The sequence below is a fragment of the Mus musculus genome, chromosome 18, assembly GCF_000001635.26.
Source record: "Mus musculus strain C57BL/6J chromosome 18, GRCm38.p6 C57BL/6J".
Classification (NCBI taxonomy): domain Eukaryota; kingdom Metazoa; phylum Chordata; class Mammalia; order Rodentia; family Muridae; genus Mus; species Mus musculus.
In genome coordinates, this window is record NC_000084.6 from 12,444,917 (window position 1) to 12,462,636 (window position 17,720).

Genomic DNA, 17,720 nt, shown 5'->3' on the forward strand with positions numbered 1-17,720 from the left:
TTTCTTTAGGGGAAATGGGACTGTTTGGATGGTTTATCTGATCCTGATTTAACTTTGGTACCTGGTATCTGTCTAGAAAAAATTGTCCATTTCATCCAGATTTTCCAGTTTTGTTGAATATTGGCTTTTGTAGTGGGTTCTGATGATTTTTAAAATTTACTCAGTTTCTGTTGTTATGTCTTCCTTTTCATTTCTGATTTTGTTAATTTGTATACTGTCTCTGTACCCTATGGCTAGTCTGGCTAAGGGTTTATCTATCTTGTTGATTTTCTCAAAGAACCAGTTCCTGGTTTTGTTGATTCTTTGTATAGTTCTTTTTGTTTCCACTTGGTTGATTTCAATCCTAAGTTTGATTATTTCTTGCCATTTACTCCTCTTGGGAGAATTTGCTTCCTTTTGTTCTAGCACTTTTAGGTGTGCTGTCAAGCTGCTAGTGTATGCTCTCTCTAGTTTCTTTTTGGCAGCACTCAGAGCTATGAGTTTTCCTCTTAGGAATGCTTTCATTGTGTCCAAAAAGTTTGGGTATGTTGTGGCTTCATTTTCATTAAACTCTAAAAAGTCTTTAATCTCTTTCTTTATTTCTTCCTTGACTAAGTAGAGCATTGTTCAGCTTCCATGTGAATGTTGCCTTCCTATTATTTATGTTGTTATTGAAGATCAGCCTTAGTCCATGGTGATCTGATAGGGTATGTGGGATTATTTCAATCTTCTTGTATCTGTTGAAGCCTGTTTTGTGAACAATTATATGGTCAATTTTGGAGAATGTACCATGAGGTGCTGAGAAGGTAATTCTTTTGCTTTAGGATGAAATGTTCTATAAATATCTGTTAGATCCATTTGGTTCATAACTTCTGTTAGTTTCACTGTGTCTCTGTTTAATTTCTGTTTCCATGATCTGTCCATTGCTGAGAGTGGGGTGTTGAAGTCTCCCACTATTATTGTGTGGGGTGCTTTGAGCTTTAATAAAGTTTCTTTTATAAATGTGGGTGCCCTTGTATTTGGAGCATAGATGTTCAGAAATGAGAGTTCATCTTGGCAGATTTTTCCTTTGACCAGTATGAAGTGTCCTTCCTTATCCTTTCTGATAACTTTTTGTTGAAAGTCTATTTTATTTGATATTAGAATGGCTACTCCAGCTTGTGTCTTCAGACTGGTTACTTGGAAAATTATTTTTCAACCTTTAACTCTGAGGTAGTGTCTGTCTTTGTCACTGAGGTGCATTTCCTGTATGCAGCAAAATGTTGGGTCCTGTTTACATATCCGGTCTGTTAGTTTATGTCTTTTTATTGGGGAATTGAGTCTATTGATATTAAGAGATATTAAGGAAAAGTGATTGTTACTTCCTGTTATTTTTGTTGTTAGAGGTGTAATTATATATGTGTGGCTATCTTCTTTTGGATTTGTTGAAAGAATACTTTTTTGCTTTTTCTAGGGTGTAGTTTCCCTCCTTGTGTTGGTGTTTTCCATTTATTATCCATTACAGGGCTGGATTTATGGAAAGATATTATATAAATTTGGTTTTGTCATGGAATATCTTGGTTTCTCCGTCTATGATAATTGAGAGTTTTGCTAGATATAGTAGCCTGGGCCGGCATTTTTGCTCTCTTAGGGTCTGTATGACATCTGCCCAGAATCTTCTGGCTTTCATAGTCTCTGGTGAGAAGTCTAATGTAATTGAGGGGTGTTTCTTGTATGCAGCAAAATACTGGATCCTCCTTGCATATCCAGTCTGTTAGCTTATATCTTTTTATTGGGGAATCAAACCTATTGGTATTGAGAGATATTAAAGACAGATGACTGTTAGTTCCTGTTATGTTTGTTGTTGTAGGTGGCATTATGTGTATGTGATTTCTTTTTCAATTTGGTTTTGTCATGAGATGATTAATTTCTTATTTTTCTTTGGTGTGTAGGTATCTTTCTTGTGTTGGAGTTTTCCTTCTAGAATCCTCTGTAGGGCTAGATTGGTAGATATATATTGTTTAAATTTGGTTTTGTCATGAAATATTTTGGTTTCTCTGTCTATGACAATTCAGAGTTCTGCAGGGTATAGTAGCCTGGGCTGGCATTTGTGTTCTTTTAGGGTCTACAATGACCTCTGTCCAGGCTCATCTGGCTTTTAGGGTCTCTGTTGAGAATTCTGGTATAATTCTGATAGGTCTGCCTTTATATGTTACTTGGCCTTTTTTCCTTACTGCTTTTAATATTCTTTCTTTGTTCTGTACATATAGTGTTTTGATTATTATGTGATTATTTTCTGGTTCAATCTATTTTGTGTTCTAGAGGCTTCTTGTACATTTATGGTCATCTCTTTTTTTAAGCTGGGGAAGTTTTCTTCTATGATTTTGTTGAAGATGTTTTCTGGTCCTTTGAGCTAGGAATCTTCACTCTCTTCTATCCATGTTATTCTTAGCATTGTGAACTTTATTTCCTGAATGTTTTGGGTTAGGAGTTTTTTATGTTTTGTATTTTCTTTGACTATTGTGTCAATATCTTCTAAGGGATCTTCTAAACCTGAGATTCTCTCTTCTATTTCTTGTATTCTGTTGTTGATGCTTGCATCTGTAGCTCATGACCTCTTTCCTAGGTTTTCCATTTCCAGGGTTGCCTCTATTTATGTTTTCTTTATTGGTTCTACTTCCATTTTTAGGTCTTGGATCACTTTGTTCAATTCCTTCGCCTGTTTGATTGTGTTTTCTTGTATTTCTTTAAGGGATTTATTTGTTTCCTCTTTAAGGGCACACCTGTTTACCTGTGTTTTCCTGTATTTCTTTCAGTGAGTTATTTATATCCTCCTTAAAGGACTCTATTTTCTTCATAAGATAGGATTTTAAGTCAGCATTCTGGCTTTCAGTTGTGTTGGGGTATCCAGGACTTGCTGGGTTCTGATGGTGCCAAATAAATTGGCTTCTGCTGTTTATGGTCTTGTGCTTGCCTCTCAACAACTGGTTATCTCTGGTGTTAAGTGGCCTGGGTGTCTCTGTCTGGAACCTGCCTCCTGTGTCCTTGGGTTGCTGCAGGTCTCCTGGGAGACCTGTGACCCTGACCTCTCCTGGGAGGTTTTCAGACTTTGGGGTCTTCAGAGGGGCAGACTAGCTGATGATCTTCCCTAGTGGAAGGTGGGTAGGTCCAGTCTACTGGGTTCCTTGGGGTTCCCAGCTGCTGCAGAATACCCCCCCTTTTTTTTTAAAGTTCAAAGACTCTTTAAAGTAACCCTGGACTTTAATGGATCCCTTGGCTTATCTTTCATGATCAATATTTATTTTGCTAGCAAAGCTTCGCTCAAAACACGTGTTTTGAAACAGGTCTTGATTTCAAAATGCCAAACATCAGTTTGATTTACATTTCAAGGGTTATTGTCAGTGCAAGCAGCATGTTGCAAGTCCTACATGTAGTGTCTGCAAACCATTATATTGGAATCTGGCCAAAGAAAACCCCCGTGGATGCTCAGGTAAGCTGTCTCATGTACTGCCACATCTTTTAGAATCCTTGCTTCTTTATTTTTGCCTTCCTAGTTCCAACATTGACAAGACAGCACTTCTTCTCCTTTTTATTGGAAATAGAGTCTTCTCTCAGATAATTTATCCCAACCAGTTCTCCCCCTTCACTCCTTCCAGCTCTCTGCCACCTCCACCTCCCCAGATTTACCCCTCCCCACCACTATGTTTCCTTTTTAGAAAAGAACAGGCCTCCAAGAGATAATAGCCAAACAGGACACAAAAGATACAATAAGACAAGGCAAAACAAAAAACAAAAAACAAACAAAATCCTTTCATATCAAGGCTGGATAAGGCAACCCACAGGAGGAAAAGAGTCTCAAGAGTAGGCAAAGAGTCAGAGACATACCTGCTCCTGCTATTAGGAGTCCCACAAAAACACCAAGCTAATCTCAATAACAAATACACAGAGGACCTGGTGCAGACCCATGCAGGCCCTGTGCTTGCTGCTTCAGTCTCTGTGAGCCCATGTGAGCCCTGCTTAGTTGATTCGGTAGGATATGTTAAGAGAGCTCTGTGTCAGACCAATTTGATTTGTTCCACATGCTGTATAATGCTTTGCTGTCCCCCACCTCCATCCAGGGCAGAACTGCTATTTTCAGGCAAAGATTTATCTATACTGTTTCCATTTGAATTTTATTATTTGAGAAGGCCTTTGAATTCTTTGTTTTTATAAACCACTCTTTCTGGCTAAATTTTCATTGTAATGTACATAATATAACAATTACATGTACCTACATCTTCATTTTATACAATTATTAAAGCCAGGATACCAAGTCAAAACACATAGCAAAAGGTCTAAGTAAAATGACCACCTTTAGGGCAAGAGTATATTTTTATTCAGGCACATCAATAATGACCTTGACGTTGGAAGCATTTATAAACTCTGTGCTGGAGTGGCCATAAACTAGCCATTACTCTAGACGGATTGTATTGATTGATCTGTCTACTAATCCCAGAAAGCAATCCTGATTTAGGCCCCAGCAGTGCAGGGTGAATGTTGCTTAAGTCCACAGGAAAGTCCTGTGAGCTTTGTTGTAGACATGTAATGTCCCTAGAGCCAGGGAACTACTGTTCTTGTACAGCCCCTGGATCATGGATACCCTCTTTCATTTTCACAGAGTGCCAGTGCCATGAAGCAGGGACATTGAGTGGAATTGGAGAGTGTGGGCAGGTAACATGGGGCATCTTTCCATGTGATGACTGTGGGATGCTGCAGGGGTTGATTGTGGGATTTCTGGAGCAGGGTACCAGTTCCTCAATAGCTGTCCTGACCATGGGCATACTTTTCCAGTCCTGGCTTACCCCTTGCTTCCTGTTGTATGATGAACCCACTTCCAACCCTGAAGATTAGTGAATCCTGTGTATCAAATGCTGCTGTTTGGCTCCTTGTTCTATAGGAGGACGGTGACTGTAGCTGCAAAGCCCATGTAACTGGTGATGCCTGCGACACCTGTGAAGATGGGTTTTTCTCTTTGGAGAAGAGCAATTACTTTGGCTGTCAAGGTAAATACATTTGGCAGGGCTTGGGCAAGCCCAAGTGCTAAAGGACAGAAGCTGCCAGAATTCCTACCTTGACTGTCTGTGGCTGACTTTCAAGGATGGAGGACTCTCAAGACAATTTGTCTTGAGAACTTGGCCAGATATTGTGTTGACACTTGCAGTGAACCTCAGGTGGTGCTGTTTCTACTTCTTTTCTACAAGGTTGGTTCATTTACAAACTGCCTATGTGGGAATGGAGGCTGTGTGCTAATATTGACTAACACTGAGGCTTAGCCATCTTGAAGTATATATAATCTATAATATAGATTATATATAAGTATATATAATATAATATATAATATATTTATGTTTGGGCCATCCCTGCCTGATACAGGGTCTGGGAGAGGAAAGAAGCAGCCCACACAGTTGTCTTCTCTTGTAGAGGGAAACATCTGTCAGCGAGACAGTTTGGTAGTAACCCCAACTGTTTCTTGACTTTCAGGGTGTCAGTGTGACATTGGTGGAGCACTCACCACCATGTGTAGTGGGCCCTCGGGAGTATGCCAGTGCAGAGAGCACGTGGAGGGGAAACAGTGCCAGAGGTGAGTCTTCGAGAAGTGTCTTTACACACTCAAGCTACCAAGGCCATCTCCCCCTTTCCCATCTGTAGCAATCCTAAGGAGGCAGATGAAGCAGTCAGTATAATTGGAACCTGAACATGTGACCACAAGCTAATTAGAATAGGTCATTACAATGTCCATAAAGACCAGTTCTGTGGCATAAGCTACAAAGCCCCTGCATCCCAAAGTCCACAGCCTAAAGTGGACAGTTGGAAGAAACTAAACCAATAACTCATTATAAAAATAAAGTGCAGTTGGGCAGTGGTGGCGCACGCCTTTAATCCCAGCACTCGGGAGGCAGAGGCAGGCGGATTTGTGAGTTCGAGGCCAGCCTGGTCTACAAAGTGAGTTCCAGGACAGCCAGGGATACACAGAGAAACCCTGTCTTGAAAAACCAAAATAAATAAATATATAATAATAATAAAATTAAAAATAAAGTGCAAACAGTTTGCAGCATGCTCACTGGAGGATGAAGCCTCTCTACCAGGAGGGGCCAAACACAGAGGCCAGCTTCATTCTCCTGGGTGTCCCACACTTGCTCAGGCTTCGGGAGCAGTGACATTCAGTTCTTGCTTGTGTCCTCGGTGAGGGAGTAGAGATGTCAGGTGAGTTAGAATAAGGTGGGTAGGCAAAGTCTTGAAACAGAGGCAACTGGGAAGGAAGCTAAGAACAAAAGCAGGAAAGGCTGAGGCTGGGGCATGCAGGGATATAGGACGTGTGACTCTGGGTGTGATGACCCTACTGTAAGGTTTTCCTCCATGGAAGGGGAAGAAATTGAAATCTAAACTCTTTGATTTTTTAGTCATATGCCAAAAACTCCAAGGAATGTAAAGTTCTCAAAATCTCGAGCACCTTCTGCTCCTGCTTCATCAGCAGATTAATTAAGGCATCCTCTGATGTAGCTCTGAGTGTTGCTGGCTGGGACTGTCCCTTGGTCTCTCTACTGGCCCTTGTGGCTGGGCATTCCAGTCGAAGCTACATGGAGAAGCACAGGAGAAAATAATACAACTCAATAGGACTGAGTTACCCACCAACAGATGAAAACAGTGATGTTTCACATTTTAGTACACAGGAAATACTGTGAAATACCAAGAATACGGCCTGTGGTGTGATAGTGCATGAAAACCACACTACAGTGTGATAAACCATCAATGTGGGACTCAGCCTCTCTCTCCAGATGGGCAGACCTGCATCGTTAGGACCAAGTCTTCCCAAACATTAGCTCAGTCATGCATCTGAGCTTGTTTAGATTTCCTTATAAGTTTTGAAGGCATTCACTGTGTTCTCTAATTTTTATGATCATAATATTCATCTTAGAAATTTCAATAAACTCATACAAATAAAAAGGCAAAGAAAAATCTGCACTGTTCCTCTCTAAGAAAACCTTGTAAAATATTATTGGTTTGATTTTATTAACAATGAAAATTTAGCCTTTTATGAAAACTTTAAAAACCAATTTATTTAACAATACGTATCATAAGCATTTCTTATATCATTAAAAAGTCCTCAAAATATTAATGCCTACAAAGTATTTTATAATTTGTTTGCTTTATAGATTTGGCTCAGTCATGTTGTTTTCACATTGTCGGTGTTTTAACATGTTTGCAGTAACTCTTTAGAATGGATTCTTGGATGAACACTGAGGCGCTGGAGACAAACGCTCCTGTGGACCTTTGTAAATCTTGTGCTGAAATCCAAGCAGTCTTCACGGTGCTCACAGTGCAGGGGTGTGGCTGCCCCCACTGTGCTCACAGTGCAGGGGTGTGGCTATCCTCACTATGCTCACAGTGCAGGGGTGTGGCTGCCCCCACTGTGCTCACAGTGCAGGGGTGTGGCTATCCTCACTATGCTCACAGTGCAGGGGTGTGGCTGCCCCCACTGTGCTCACAGTGCAGGGGTGTGGCTGCCCCACTGTGCTCACGGTGCAGGGGTGTGGCTATACTCACTGTGCTCACAGTGCAGGGGTGTGGCTGCCCCCACTGTGCTCACAGTGCAGGGGTGTGGCTATCCTCACTATGCTCACAGTGCAGGGGTGTGGCTGCCCCCACTGTGCTCACAGTGCAGGGGTGTGGCTATCCTCACTATGCTCACAGTGCAGGGGTGTGGCTGCCCCCACTGTGCTCACAGTGCAGGGGTGTGGCTATCCTCACTATGCTCACAGTGCAGGGGTGTGGCTGCCCCCACTGTGCTCACAGTGCAGGGGTGTGGCTGCCCCACTGTGCTCACGGTGCAGGGGTGTGGCTATACTCACTGTGCTCACAGTGCAGGGGTGTGGCTATCCTCACTATGCTCACAGTGCAGGGGTATGGCTGCCCCCACTGTGCTCACAGTGCAGGGGTGTGGCTGCCCCCACTGTGCTCACAGTGCAGGGGTGTGGCTATACTCCTTGTGCTCACAGTGCAGGGGTGTGGCTGCCCCCACTGTGCTCACAGTGCAGGGGTGTGGCTATACTCACTGTGCTCACAGTGCAGGGGTGTGGCTGCCCCCACTGTGCTCACAGTGCAGGGGCGTGGCTGCCCCCACTGTGCTCACAGTGCAGGGGTGTAGCTTTTATTCCTACCAACTGACAGATCTTTATGTCTTTAAATCCATTAACCTATAAGTGACTCAGACAAGCCTGACCAACCAAGTTCAATCCTCAGAACCTACACAGTGGGAGGAGAGAACTAACCCTAGCAAGGTGTCCTCTTACCTCCACAAGTGCTCAACCATGTACATGTGTACACATATGCGTGCACACAAATAAACACATAATAAAAGTTTTTATATATATACATATATATATATATATATTTACTATATACAGTACTATATCATGATGCTTAGCAACAGTGCCTGTCACATAATTACTGATGTTTACAAAATGTGTGAGTGTGTGGGAAGACTGAGGGAGGGAGCAGCTATTAGATTTTATTAATTGCTGGCAGCCATTAGAACACAGTCGGGGTATGTCGGTGATCTCATGACTTGTGCTAAGTGACTTCCTGAATTTAGTGCTTGGGATGGGTGGGTGTTGGGTGTGCCCTGTGCCAGCATTTCCCAGAATAAAAGCAATCATATAGAGCAAGAGAGTGGATAACCTTCCTCTGTTCTCATTTAATAGGCTTAGTGAGTTGGCCGCGTTCCTTCAGCAGCATCTATTAAAAAAGACATTCAGGTTACCCATGAACCTAACTACTCATGTCCCTTTACTTGTGATTGACAAAGGCCTGAAAATAACTACTACTTCCCGGATTTGCACCACATGAAGTATGAGGTCGAAGATGGCACTGGACCTAATGGAAGAAACCTGCGGTTTGGATTTGATCCCCTGGTATTCCCTGAGTTTAGCTGGAGAGGATATGCTCCAATGACCTCAGTCCAGGTATATAGTGAGAGGGCCACAGCTCATTGCAGGATATATATATACATATACATACACACACACATCTATATGTGTGTGTGTGTGTGTGTGTGTGTGTGTGTGTGTGTGTGTGTGTGTGTGTATCCACAGCACACTCACAGTCTAAAAGCTACACTGCCCCCAGGACCTATTCTAGTGTTCATTTTCTATAGAGTACTGACCAGGGATGGCTTGGAAGCTAGGCTTAGAATTTAAGATAAGGCAAGATTTTAATTAATAAATATGTACTTGGATATCATGGTTACTTTAATTTGGCCACTGAATCAGAAAATGAAGGAACTGAAGAAAGATAGTATTTGTCTCTGGAGATTTTTCATAGATAGAATCAAATTTCTTAAATGATATTAAACTATACTAAAACATAGAGAACCTTTTTTTCTTTAATGGCATTTGTGGAAAACAAAAATCAAGTTGACTTGAAGGCTTCTAAACTAGCCAGCATCCTCCTTCTCCGGCAGAGGTCCACAGAGTCTAGTTCAGGCTAGTCTAAGCCCTCAGTCCTGCTGCCCCAGCCTCATAAACGCATAACACCCATCACGTATCACCTTCTCCTGCTTGGCATTACTGATTTGGGGAACTGCTTTAAAATCCTGAGTTCCTCTGTGAGTGGAGACTAAAGTAAAGATGCTCTTCGGTACTGTATGGCTTTTCTATCTCCTTCCCTCCCCTTCTCTTTGTTACACCCATCTATCTTGCCTTCACAGTAGAGTAAGAGATATGTACATTATTTGTCTACCTATAGGACTTATGTAGTATTTATAGCCAAAAGTGTAGAGTCATTAAATAATTTTTAATCTTTAGAACTTCTCTTTGAGGCTGGTCCCGTAAGTGACGTGAGAGAAGCAAGCTGATGACTGTGGTAGATAGAGACTAATAGAGTCATAGAGGGTCGGGGCCAGTCCACAGCTCTCTTGGAGCCCCCCATTCACCCTAATGATGGTTTTGCCTGGCCAAATTCTCCCCAACAAAACTGGCTTTACCAAACATGACTGTAAGGCATTTCTCCCTTTCTTCCCACACACACCAATTCAGTTTCTTCCTTTTCTTTCTGGGACAGGGTCATATTATGGAGCCCTGGCTAACCTAGTGCTCACTATGCAGATCAGACTGATCTTTAATTCATAGAGTTCCGCCCGCCCGCCTCTGCATGTTCGGAGGTATGACACAGGAGTGTGCAGGTACCTGCAGAGGGCAGTATGAGATCTTCCAGATCTGGAGTTACAAGAGGTTGTGAGCCACAGAACTCACATTCTGATGCTGAGAACCAAACTCCCATTCTCTGCCAGCTTTTCACTGAGTCAGCCCCCAACCCTGTTCTATAGTGGAGATCTTCATTAGTCATAAGATTATGGTGGGGCCCATCAAGTCCTGATAAGTGGCTGACACTGAGCCCAGTGTAGATGTTCTCACAGACATTTGAAGTTTGACAGAATATTTGGTTAACCCAATTTGAATGATGGTCTTTGTGAGGAAGCCTTTGGGTCAGAGGACCTGTGGTCTCCTGTGCTTGGCCACTTCCTTTATTCTTTTAATTCATCCTTGCACATTTATTTCCCAATTGATATTGAAATTGAAAAATGAATTCAATCAAATTCTTAGGGCTGGTGGGAATTACTGGACAGACATCACTTACAGCTTCTGCATCAGAGGTAGTGGTCCTCTGGAAGTCAGCCTTGGTTGTCTCTGCGTCTCTTGTAACACATAGTCCTTTCCATTGAAACCAAGATAGCTGGGAGAGGCTGGAGTGAACCAAGACAGGAATTCCCACACTGTGAGCCTCCCTTGGACTATAGCTGGGTCTGGACACATGGCTTGTGGTTCTGAATAAAAATAACTTATCCTCGTGTCTGCGAGATGGCGTGGAGGTTAATAGCTCTTGTTGATCTTGCAGAGGACCTTGGTCTGGTTCCTACCACCCACATGGTGGCTCACAAGAATCCTTAACTCAAGGTCCAATGGATTTCACACCCTCTTTTGACCTTGATGCACATACATACATGCAGGAGAAATGCTTATTAGCATACAATAAATAAATCTGAATAAATGATAGTTTACTTGCATTCACACAAGACCTCTCTTCTATTTCAAAAGCTAACATTGTTTTTGGATAAAAGCTTGACATAAAACTTCCTAAGACAAAATAAGCATATTTAGCTGCATCTAGAATGCTTTTGGGGTCCTTAAGCTTTGCTCCCCCATGTGATGCCGTGCCTGTGAAGTGGGGCTCAGTGGCCTCTTTGTTGAGTGGTGATCTGAGACAACATGCTTGCCTTTCCTTGTCTATCTTCTGCTTTTGGCTTTCCCCATCAGTCATGGTTGTCCACAACCCCCTGTTGCTGTGACCCCCTGAAACTAGCCCATCTAATATTCCAATCTGTCTTCCTGGTTACAAAAAATGCTGGAAGAGAACCCCAGCTGCTGAGGGGTGCATTCCCTTAGCACTAGAATTGTAAGTGGCTTTGCTTTCTTTTTTAAATTTTTTAAAAGATTTATTTACTTATTTATTTAATATATGTGAGTACACCATTGCTCTCTTCAGACACACCAGAAGAGGGCATTAGATCCCATTACAGTTTTGTGAGCCACCGTGTGGTTGTTGGGAATGGAACTCAGGACCTCTAGAAGAGCAGTCAGTGCTCTTAACCGCCGAGCCATCTCTCCAGCCCCAGTGGCTTTGCTTTCTTTTTAGCCCTGTTTATTTCCACCTAACTGGGGACTCATTGAGCATGTATGCATGTGAGTGAGTGAGTGTGTGTGTCCTCTACACTGCATGTTATTTTGGGGTACTTTTCAGAATGAAGTAAGGGTGAGATTGTCTGTGAGGCAGTCCAGCCTCTCCTTGTTCCGCATCGTTCTGAGATACATCAGTCCTGGAACGGAAGCCATATCCGGCCGAATCACTCTTTACTCATCGCAGGGAGATTCGGGTAGGTACATCTCAAGCCTCTTTTCTTACCGTTGCTGTGGTTTTGCTCTCTAGAGTCTCGGGACATCACCCAGAGTAGCTCGTCCTCCCATGCTGGATGGGTGGGGCATGGACCTCTAAACCTGGCTTTGCCTCCTTGCAGTTGAGAAAGGATGAATGGAACATTACTTTGGTTTTTACCAAGTCTGTCATTCACATGAAGCCCACAAGAAGATCTGATTGGACAGCTCCCTTGCGGGCTTTCCTACCATTGCTTTCTCCATACTTTGTGCTTCTTTAATTTTTGCTGTTAAGTTACCATCAGCATAACAATGCTCAAATGTTGGCTATACCGAAACCCTTAGGGTCCTTGAGTGATTAAAAACAGACCTATATAGCTCACATGTGGGCACCACCTTTTGGTGTTATTTGGGGGTTGTTGGCATATTGCCCTTAATTTACGAATGGTTTCAAGAAAGAAAAATTTTTGGAAGAGAATTTTACAATGCAGGTCAGAGAATAGGAAGTCTAGGAGCATCCCAGGGAGCCAGGCCATGCCTGCTTGTGCACTGCCTTGCTGCAAATAGTCCTGCGCCTGGCACTCAGCGGGCCGTTGTAAATGTCTATAGAATGAGAGTGATTCAAGGATTTGGTGCAAACATCTGCTCTTAAGAAGACTCCTGGGACCCAGGCAGCAGATGTTCATTTGTTGGTGGAAGGAAAGGCAGTACCTCTTGGAAACAAACAAACAGAAATCTGGGTCTTTTCTAATTGCAAAGTGAATGTATGCTCACGAATAAAGATAAAAAATGACAATCTCCTACAGACAAAAATAAAGGAGGTTAACAAGCCATATAATATACTGAATACATACATCTGGAAGGTCCATTCCTTAAGATTACAGTGTTGGCCATGTGTGGCAGCATCCCAGCACTGAAGGAAAAGGCAAGGGAGAACCGGTTGGAGACTACATGGTTTATAGTGAATTCCAGGCCAACTAGTACTACACGGTACTCAACATATACAATATAGATATTACTATACCTAAATATTTAATAAACCTGAAAACTGAAACCCCATTATATAGCTACTGGTAACAACTTATCAATGTCTATTTTTAACTAATTTCCTGGTGGTTTTATTTTTTATTAAGAAGTGTGTGTCATGTATGCACACCAGTGTGTGGGTACCTATGGATCAGATCCCCTAGAGCTGGGGTTATAGGCTGTTGTGGACAGTCGTATGTGGGTGCTGGGAACTGAACTTCTGTCTTCTAGAGCAGTGATAACTTTCAACGCATGACCCATCTCTCCAGCTCTTCTAATGAGTTTTGGTTTTGTTGTTTATTTTTAATTGATTCTTTGTGAATTCAAAATCATGCATCCCAGTCCCTCTCACCTCCCCCCATATTCATCCTCCACCCTTGCAAATGCCCCCCACCTCTCACCTCCCCCCATATTCATCCTCCACCCTTGCAAATGCCCCCACCTCTCACCTCCCCCCATATTCATCCTCCACCCTTGCAAATGCCCCCCACCTCTCACCTCCCCCCATATTCATCCTCCACCCTTGCAAATGCCCCCTACCTCTCACCTCCCCCCATATTCATCCTTCACCCTTGCAAATGCCCCCCACCTCTCACCTCCCCCATATTCATCCTCCACCCTTGCAAATGCCCCCCACTTCTCACCTCCCCCCATATTCATCCTCCACCCTTGCAAATGCCCCCCACCTCTCACCTCCCCCCATATTCATCCTCCACCCTTGCAAATCTTTCTGAGTAAGCTGTGGGGTGTCACAGTATGTCACACAGTACACCCTTTTGCCCAGACATCTTTCCTTGCAAATGTTCATTGCAGTGAGCCATTGGCCTGGTTCAAGGCCTCTGGCTTCTGCTACACTATCAATACTGGATCCTCACCAGAACTGCTCTAGGATATCTTGTTGCTGCCATGTGTCATGGAGATCCTGCAGCTTTGATCTGCAGGACCAACCCTTTGTATGTTCCAGCAGTTCATAGATGAGGTAGATGTTGGGATGGGCCAACTCAAAGCCCTGGATCTGGGCCTGGGTGGTGGCTGAGATGCTCAGTCTACTGGCTTTCCTGCACCTATGCCTCTAGCTCCAGCTCTCTAGCACTGCCCTGGCTAGAGCCTGGGCCAGCTCTCCCTCACCCACACTACCAGGGCAAGCTCCACTGGGCTGCCTAGGTGAGGCCCACTCTCCAAGTGCTACAGCTGATGAGAGGCAGGGACGGCTCTCCCACTCCTATGCCCTTGGGGCCAGTTCTCCCGTGCTGCTAGGGTGAGGGTCTGGGCCAGCTCTGCATAGCCATTGGATGTCAACATGATCCCAGGTGGCAGCCTAGACCAGGGACATCTGCATGGTCTTTGGTAGGCCACAGACATCAATAAAGATGCCTGTTCCTTCAGGACCACTGACCCAGACATGGTCTCAGGTGGCAGCACAGGCTACTCACAGCAGGCTGTTCTCAACAGCCTCATGTTTCCAGTTCCTCCTTTCTTCACAGTGCACAAACCATTCTGCATCCTCTCCCATCTCCCCACCACACACTTGCTCATCATACTGGCGCACCCACTTATCCACTTGCCTGCTGTGGCCACATGGTGGCGAATGTGCCTCTGAGTGTCTTCCAAACTTGCATCTCTAATGTCATCTATTTTATACATGCATACATATCATTTTAAAAAGTAAGATAAATAAATATAACCAGAGACCATGCTTAGTAAGCTACCTTAAGCTTTTCCATCTGTAAACTGAATATTAAAAGCTAATTTGGGTAAAGTGTTAGTACTGGCTTCTGGAAAAATGTCTTAACGTGTTACTTGTATTTCTGATAGATGCTTTGCAAAGCAGAAAAATCACCTTTCCCCCGAGTAAAGAGCCAGCCTTTGTCACAGTCCCTGGGAATGGCTTTGCAGGCCCATTCTCCATCACACCTGGGACGTGGATTGCTTGCATCCAGGTGGAAGGAGTCCTTCTGGTAAGACAGGGTTCTAAGCACTGAGGTCTTCAAACTGTCCTGTTCTTGAGATAGACTTTTGCAGTGCAGGGCCCACAGGGAGATCTTGTAATGCAGGGGCCCACATCAAAATCACATGTGTTTCCCTTTTACTGCAAAGGAAATGATAGTGACTTTGGTCCTCAGAGGACATGATGATGACACAGAAACTTACTGAAAAATTACAATTTATATCCTTTCAGTCAACCACTCTTGGACAAAAATAATCTTTATACCTATCTAAATGTAAAGAAACTATAATTCAAGATCATTAGAAAAAGATGAAAAGTTCTTATAAGCACATGGCCTTCCCTGCCTTTCAAATTGTGTTTAATATTTCTGTTATGAAACTGAAAGTCACCTAGATGCTCCTCTTCCCCAAGCGATGCAGAGTAGCATCAGCAGACCCTAGATGATGAGAAGAATTAATAATGAGATTTGGGGATGTCTGAAGGGAAGGAACAGGCTCCAGGAGCCAGGGCTGACCCAGCACCTCCTACCCTCTTACCTCTCACTGAGTCAGGAGTCTTAGACCTGACCGGCAAAGGACTCCTCATTCAAGGAAAGCCAGAGGAGCCATGAGGAGTTTCTCCGAGGAACCCCTCTTTGTCCACACACACCTCTGGCTTGTTATAGCTTTGATGACATCTTTGGCACCAGTTTGATGCCATGTGCTGCTCTAGGAGGAAACATAGAGCTGGTCCTTCTTAGGCCAGTCACTTACCTCCATCGCTGCCTCCATTGCTTTTCCCAAGTAACAGGAATAGAACTTATCCTATGTGTCTTTCCCAAGCATCAAAAATAACGTGAAGTTGAGTGCCATCCTTTTGCCCTTGAACCTTCTTGGCAAAAAACTTCATATCTGAAGAAACAAGGCAAAGCATGCTTTGCTGATGTTACAAGTGGGGAAGAGGGAAATGGCATCAATGCCAATCATGGTATAAAGCAAGACAGATGGAAAGAGGGGAGATGCTATGCTGGCTACTCTTATGTCAACTTGACACACAAGCTAGAGTTATCTAACAGGAGGGAACCTTAACTGAGAAAGTGCCTCTGTAAGATTGGCTGGCTGTAAGAGATTTTCTTAATTAGTTATTGATGGGACTGGGCTAACCCCATCATGGATGGTGCTACACCTAGGCTGGTGGACCTGAGTTCTATAAGAAAGCAGACTGAGCAAGCCTGGGGGAAGCAAGCAGTAAACATTACTCCTCCATGACTTTTGCATCAGATCCCTCCTCCAGTTTCCTGCCTTGTTTGAGTTTCTGTCCTGACTTCCTTTGGTGATGAACAGCAATGTGGAAGTGTAAGCTGAATAAACCCTTTCCTTCCCAAGTTGCTTTTTGGTCATGGTGTTTTATTGAATGAACAGAAACCCTGACTAAGACAGATGTGTAGTGACACGTAGCTGATGTCCCCATTCTGATTCACTTTTCACTGAGCACATACTGTCTATCCTTCTTTACTGGTCTTTGGGACCACAGAGTAATGAGCAATTATGGGCTGAGCTCAGGAAAATGGCTTCTAGAACAATTCAAACCCATCCAGCTAGGAAGGCCATTGGGTCCCCTGAGTCACAATCTCCTACCCCTCCCTGCCCCCTCCCCGCTAAACATTTCTTTCTGAGGAGAAAATGCCTCAGGGGCCACGTGAGTTCGCCACCAGAGGCAAACATTTAGCCTCCTTCCCTGTGCATGCGTGTGGTGGGATCACAGGACCTGAGGTCACTGGGCTATCTGTGTCTGAGATCCTGGGACTCTGCTCTTTTCTGAATGCTTGGCTGCATTTACTGCAGGCCTCATTGGCATGTTTCGTGGAACATGGCCATTCCTTCATTTGCTAGGAAGGGCATCAGGGCCATTCCTGTCTGAGCCACCAACATCACAAAACCTCACTTTCCCCACCATGCACCATGAGTAGGGTTGGAGCCGAAGCCACACCATAGTCAGTCGCTGATGCTCTGTAGTGACTAAGGCAGAGCATCGTAATGATTTGATTCATTGCCTTTGGTCACCTGGGGGAAGGATTATTAAATGGCCCAGAAGAGATAGTAACATTTCCTGTAGATCTGAAGATCACAAATATATACTCTGAGGCACCGATCTCTTTGTGTGTGTGTGTGTGTGTGTGTGTGTGTGTGTGTGTGTGTGTGTGTGTGTGTGTAAGACCTGGTGGGGAGGTACATTGTGGGTTCTGGTGTGCTAGGGTAATGAACAAAAAAGTTGATCTGAAGTTCAAGTTCACCAGGGACTTCCCTGGATGTGACTAACACTTCCTGTGGTCTCCATTTGCTAGGACTACCTGGTGCTGCTTCCCAGGGACTACTATGAAGCATTCACCCTGCAAGTGCCAGTCACAGAGCCATGTGCCCACACAGGATCTCCCCAGGACAAGTTAGTATGGGGAGGAGGGTGCAGCCTCAATGCCATCAGACACCTCTGAAGGAGCCTTGAGTATGAAGGCTCAGATGGTGGGCCTTACAATCCCAACAGTTACAGGAAAGCCCATTGATAGGTTCGTTGTGATTTGTTTGTTCTGAGCCTTATTTGAGTAAGAATCCCCAAGCACACTGCATGACAGTTCGTGCATGTGGGGATGCTGCTACATACCCCAAAGTCATCTCGAAGCCATGCATCTGATGAGGGAAGAGCTTAAAAAAGAATGCATGTTCTCAGACCTTTGTTTCTTCCCTTTGTGGTGTGGGGAACTTACTGCTCAATGCCTGTGATGTCCGTTTCCTAAGACTTTGTTGAAAGGACGTCTAGTGACTGGGATCGCTGAGTCCTTGTAGGGA

General features: G+C 43.9%; 1 protein-coding gene across 5 annotated transcripts in view; it reads left to right on the forward strand.

Moving 5' to 3' along the window:
- Lama3 (laminin, alpha 3) overlaps positions 1-17,720 on the forward strand; it is a 249,597-nt gene that overhangs the window by 111,500 nt on the left and 120,377 nt on the right. For all 5 annotated transcript variants that reach the window (XR_003952502.1, XR_385977.4, XM_006525685.4 and 2 more), the window contains exons 15-22: positions 3,349-3,448; positions 4,616-4,668; positions 4,895-5,000; positions 5,479-5,578; positions 8,804-8,960; positions 11,794-11,926; positions 14,766-14,908; positions 17,222-17,319. Coding sequence is in view for 3 of the 5 variants with exons in the window: in XM_006525685.4 (XP_006525748.1) it covers positions 3,349-3,448; positions 4,616-4,668; positions 4,895-5,000; positions 5,479-5,578; positions 8,804-8,960; positions 11,794-11,926; positions 14,766-14,908; positions 17,222-17,319 (890 nt within the window). In the remaining 2 variants the exon portion in view is untranslated. The remainder of the gene's footprint in view (positions 1-3,348; positions 3,449-4,615; positions 4,669-4,894; positions 5,001-5,478; positions 5,579-8,803; positions 8,961-11,793; positions 11,927-14,765; positions 14,909-17,221; positions 17,320-17,720) is intronic.